We start from the raw sequence: 6,000 nt of genomic DNA, 5'->3' as shown, positions 1-6,000 counted from the left end.
GAGAGGTTTTGGGATTATATTGGGATAATGCATATAAAGCGCTTAGCACAGCGCCTGGCACATAGTAAGAGCTCAGCTAATGTTAATTGTTTCCCTTCGCTTGCCTCTACTCTCTCCACTCGTTTTCCGCCGGCTCCATTCATTCTTTTCCAAGGACATGCAGGGGGCGGGCCCACTTCCCCCTCCGCCCCACCCAAGCTCCGCCCCTCACTTCTGCCCCGATTGGTTCCTGAGAGGCGGAGCGGAGGGAAGAGCCCAGTCCGAAGCGGTGGGGGCGGGGCGCATGCGCGGGCTGGGAGGGGTGGAGGAGGAGAGGAAGAGCTGCCGGAAGTAGGCGGCAGAGGTGGTGGCAGGGCTGGCAGCAGCTGCCAGGGAAACCGAGGCGCGGGACGCACGGCTTGCAGACAGGCAGGCCTGGGGGTCGTCTCTGCACCCGGCACGCAGGAGGCCTGAGCGCCCCCCTTGCCTGGGCTGAGGGTCCCTGCCTGGTCCGGCAGCCTCGTCGGGACCTGGGTCTTTCCCTAAGCCCGCCAGGGGGCGCCGCGCTGAGGGGCTGCAGAGTGGGGGGCGGGCGCGGCTGACCCGAGAAGGGGTGCCGGGCCGGGCGGTGGGAGAGGGCTCTCCCCCGCTCAGGAGGTGCCCCTGGGCGGGGGACCAGGAGTCCTCACCTCCGAACTGAGGCAGGGGTTTCTGGGGGCGAGGAGGGCGCGTCGCCCTCTGCCCCCGCCGGCACCCTGGCCATGACGGGCAAATCGGTGAAGGACGTGGATCGGTACCAGGCGGTCCTAGCCAACCTGCTGCTGGAGGAGGATAACAAGTTTTGTGCGGACTGCCAGTCTAAAGGTAGCACATCCCACCTGGCGGGCGAGGGGTCCAGCCTCCGGGCGGCGCGGGGGAGGCGGCCTGTGTGGGGAGGGGGCGGTCTCTGGAGCTTAGGTGGCCCGGATCATCTAAATGGTAACGCGTGCTACCGTTGCTGATGAGGCTGCTAGGTGTTCTGCGGCGCCGGGATTGGTGTGGGGAGAGGTTGCGAGGGCGAGTGCGTGTGGTTGGGGGGTGGGGCGGTGGTGGTGTGGGTGGAAGTGGCATGGTGTGTGCAGGTGAGAATGTCTGTATTTCAGGGCTCTGAATGAGTTCTGGGCCGACTGTCAGTCCAGAGGCGGCCCAGAGCTCGCAGCCTTCCGCTTGCAAAGCTGGGGGCGAACTGCGGTGGTGCGCGCGGGGGTGGGGGGGGGCGGGGAGAAGCGAGATGACGGGGAGGAAAACTGCTTAAATGATTTTTAAAGGTGGTGAGCGTCGCTGCCTGCTATTTGGTTAGCAGTTCCATCTGTCATTTTACAGCCTTGCTGAGATCTGACAGAGCGCTTAGGTGGCTTTCCTCTTTCTGGATGTGTGGAGGGGGGAACTGCCTTATGCAGTGACACAGTGCGGACTTCTAGACAGCCTAGCCCTGGCCTGTGGAGTGTGTTGGAGGCCTGATGTGTGTGTGGTGGCAGAAACTAGCAGACTGTGTCTGTAGTGCAGGATTGGTTTAATCAGTGCGGAGGAGGAAGCAAGGGATACATCGAATTTGTTGCTTTCATGGCCATCATCCTTCTAAAGGTGAAATATGACCGTTGTAGACTGGCAGAGCCATTTAGTCTTTGTTTTCTGTGCCCTCAAAGATTCATGATTTGATACAATTACAAATCAGTATGCTACGAAAGCTTGGTTATTAGTGAAATATTTGCACTCGAAATTGATAGATTATAAATATTTTGTTTCCTTATTTTCTTTCTGAATTCTTTGGAATATAAATTGGAGAAGTTGGGAAAATTCTTTTCCTTTTTGGTTTGGGTAGAAAGGGATATATTTTGGGAGCTATTGTTAATTTACTTTTGTTCATAATGCAGTGAATTTACTTGGATTGTTTGCCATATAGCATGTTGGGCGTATAGTACACAACAAAGGTTCAAATGTATTTGTATTTATCAATATTGAGAAAGGAAGTACATGCTTAATTAATGCTTTCACTTAATTACCTTTTATTTTAGAGAAGTAAGGTTTTTGTTTTGTTTTTGTTTGTTTGTTTTTATTTTTGGCTGCGTTGGATCTTCGTTGCTGCACGCGGGCTTTTCTCCGGTTGCAGCAAGCGGGGACTACTCTTCGTTGAGGTGCGCGGGCTTCTCAGTGTGGTGGCTTCTCTTGCTGGGAGCACAGGCTCTAGGCACGTGAGCTTCAGTAGTTGTGGCACACGGGCTCAGCAGTTATAGCTCGCGGGCTCTAGAGCGCAGCCTCAGTAGTTGTGGTGCACAGGCTTAGTTGCTCCATGGCATGTGGGATCTTCCCGGGCCAGGGCTCGAACCCGTGTCCCCTGCATTGGCAGGCGGATTCTTAACCACTGTGCCACCAGGGAAGTCCGAGAAGTAAGGTTATTTAAGGAGAACAGGAGACAGATACCACCAGGGAAGTCCAAGAAGTAAGGTTATTTAGGAGAACAGGAGACAGATACTTTGATTTGGACACCTTGTAGTATATTTTAGTAGCCTTTACCAATGGATAAATGGCATGTGCCATTAGGAAAGCAGGTCCCCAGGCTTCTCTCCTGAATTTTTGCATTGGCAATAATTCATTTTAAAAAGTACTTTAGAATCAATTTACGTTGAGTAAGTTAATTTCTTATAGTTGACTCTTGTGAGATCTTGTGCTAGATCTATTGGAAGATTTGGTTTAAAATTTAAGAGTATGTCTCTTACTCAAATTCCCTTGTGTCCTCAGTTGACAGATCTTGAGTCACAGTGAAGCAACCCACTGGAGTGAGCATTGCTACATTTGGGGAGTCAGATGCCATTTTGATGATTAGTACCACCCTCATCCCCTATTTTGCATACCACTCTTATACTTACTCATATTCCTATAAAATATAGCACATGGAAGAGAGGTTGATTCATCACTTCTTCCTCCAAATTTTCCGTTGCTCTTTATCAACAGAATTACTGGGGATCAGGTAATAAAACATTAGTCAATTCATTCTTAATGAGAGCTAGTAACTGCTGGCCTGTAAACTTTATTAACTGCTCTTGATAATAGAATCCTGGTTTCTGAAACAATTTCTTTTCACAAATTAGCTTTACGTTTTGGCTTGGTGGCTTCAGTGACTCGGCCATTGTATTAAAAAGGAGATGACAACGTGTCAGTCAGTCATCTTTCAGTTAAGACATTTGTTGTGGCCTCAGTTTATCCAGTTTGTGAATAAGCTAGCCCCTTCCACTCTTTCAACTCCTTTTACTCATTTTCCCTCTCCTTTTTCCTGAGTTTAGTTGTTGTAATCATCATGAGGACAAATGTCAGACCATGGAAGGAAGAAACACTTGCATCTGTAGATTAAGTTAGCTGTTCAGCTCTGGTAAAAATAAATAATAATAATACATTTAGTGGGAGGAGGAATTTTAAAGCTGTAGGCTAAAATGAGGTTTGTACTTGAGTATTTATCTGTAGGTCTCATGTCCTTTCTTCCTTAGAAAACTGAGAGCTTAATTGTATAGGACCTGGTGAGTGACTGCTTGCTAATCCATTAATATGAAATCAGATGATGTAGCCCTGAACTGCAGACCTTTGAGCAGGTATTTTTGTAATGTTCCAAAATAACTCTGGCAATAAATCTTTTTTAAAAAAATCTTAAACTGATTTAAGAATGATATTATCTTTAGATATGTAATTTGAACATCAGAATAGAGAATAATCATGTGTTCTCTTTGTATAGTACAAGTTTTGTTGGTCCTGGGTTTTTTTAACTCTCTTGAGCATGAGACTCACCAGTTTCCGGTACCTCTAAGGCATTGAAATAATTTCTGTGTGGGAACGGAGGCTGCTTTGGTATTGCCTTTAAAAAAATGCTGTGACTTGCTTTAGGCTGAAAGATGTGGTTTCATCACCCAAAGCCCTTAAGTTATTGTGACCTTTAGGGTAAAATTTTGGACTGACTTAAGTTGTGGAAGAACAGAGGACAAACATACTGGAAATTTCAGATATGTTAATGGTTAATTCCATCTAGTTGAGGCCAGGTCCCGTTTTTGGATAGACCCTTGGTGGGGTTATACTGGTCTAAGGTTTAGTCTTCAGCTCTGCAGTTGCATATTTTATCAGTGTGGCTAGAATAACCCCTAATCAACCTCGTCAAAGACTGGTTTAGAACTTCCCTGGTGGCGCAGTGGTTAAGAATCCGCCTGCCAATGCAGGGGACACGGGTTTGAGCCCTGGTCCAGGAAGATCCCACATGCCGTGGAACAACAAAAGACTTGTTTAAACTGGACACTATCTTATTTACCATGAAAGGATCTACCTTTCTGATGACCTGAATACTTATATCCACTGTTGGGACACTCCTTTCTCAGTATCAAGGTTAGTGAAAACTTGAGAGCTGTTTAATGAGCAAAGAATTAGAATGGAAGAAATTTGATGGTCTTGAGGAATATTTACTTCCAACTGTGAGATACCACATGGAATTCTGGAGTCTGACAAAAACTTTGTAATACCTTTTTACTTCTCTGTTCTTCTGCTACATCCCATTTCTGAAATGTTTCACTTTGAATCACCTAACCATTGCCTTTGTTCCAACTCCCATTATGTATTCTTAAATTTTAATTCACTTTTTGCAAAACCACTTTCATGTGGTTCAGAATTCAAAAAGTTCAAAAGGGAATATGTACAGTGAAAAGTGGTGTTCCTGTCCCTGATCCCTTAGCCACCATTTTCCAGTGCTTCTGGAAGTAACCACTGTTAGTAATTTCTTATGTGACTTTTAAGAGATAGTATATGCATGGACAAAAAAACTACATTTAAATATATTTCTTTTCAGTGCTTTTATGCAAATAGTAGCATGTTACCCACAGTTCATGGCACCTGGCATTTTTCAGTCCACAGTATAACGTGGAGGGCATGGAGATTCCCTCTCCACGCACGTTAAAGAGCGTCCCCATTCTTTCAGGGTATTAAGTTGAAAGACATGCGTAAGTGATTTGGAAACATCTACTCTCATTGAAGTCATCTTAGAAAGTGTCCTAGGCCCATCCATAGCACAGGTAGGCTCACCTTCCAGGTGGCAAAGAATCAGAGCTGTAGACTTTTGATGTTGGAACATACGGTTAAACTCCATTACTCTGCTTATTTTAGCTTTGTGACCTTCAGCACACTACCTTTCTCAGTTTAATTTTCCTCATTTGAAAAATAAAAATGCCTCGTAAACTAAAGTGTTACACAAATGTAAGCATTATTTATTATTACCATTGCTGAACTTGTTTATTTTGTCTTGATTTTATTCATTTCACTTTCAGACTTTATTCCCTTAAATACTCTAGTTACTGGAAGCCACAGTTAGAATGACTCACTGAATAACTCACCGAATAAAAAACCACCTAGTTTTTAAGCCAAAACCATTTCCTATAGGACTTTATGGTACCCTTGAGGATGGTCTCTGGATGTTTCCTGACTCTTCAAAGTTGTATGAAAGGTTAGACCAGGGAATCTTTTTGTAGACATTTTTTTTTAATATTAGTCTTTTAATATTAGTTTTTTTAATATTAAATTTTAACTCTGGTAAATTAATCTCTAGCTTTGCTTTACATTTGTTTTCTGTCAATAGCTAAATCATTGCCTGTTAAATATCATTCCTTAGAAATGAACATTCCTATCAATTTTAAATTATTTTAGCTGTATCTATGGCACCTCTTAAGAGATTTTTTAAAATTGCATCAGATCTGGACAACAGAAGGAATTTTCCTTCCATCTCTAGTTGTTAAACACCCTTCTCCAGCCAAGATCAAATAACCTTCTGGCTTTTTACAGCTAATGCACCTTAACTCTGACAGTTGTAGTTAGGTTGACACAGTTTTACTGAAAGTAATTTATAAAAGTCCCCATTAGGTTGTCCTTTAATATCAACTTGTTAAACCTGTTCCCTGGGAGATACTTTGCTATTTGTTCTCCTTGCCCATTATCCAGTGGCAGTGGGATAGAGAGTAC

General features: G+C 44.5%; 1 protein-coding gene across 1 annotated transcript in view; it reads left to right on the top strand.

The window, feature by feature from the left end:
- Positions 1–300: 300 nt before the first annotated feature.
- The window catches only part of SMAP2 (small ArfGAP2), a 48,115-nt gene continuing 42,415 nt past the window's right edge, over positions 301–6,000 (top strand). The window contains exon 1 of the mRNA XM_082388875.1: positions 301–843. Coding sequence (XP_082245001.1) covers positions 741–843 — 103 coding nt within the window. The 5' untranslated portion in view covers positions 301–740. The remainder of the gene's footprint in view (positions 844–6,000) is intronic.

The sequence above is a fragment of the Balaenoptera borealis genome (assembly GCF_965194805.1).
Source record: "Balaenoptera borealis genome assembly, chromosome: 1".
NCBI lineage: Eukaryota > Metazoa > Chordata > Mammalia > Artiodactyla > Balaenopteridae > Balaenoptera > Balaenoptera borealis.
Note: the sequence above shows the minus strand (reverse complement) of the source record. Positions and strands in the feature narration are given on the sequence as shown.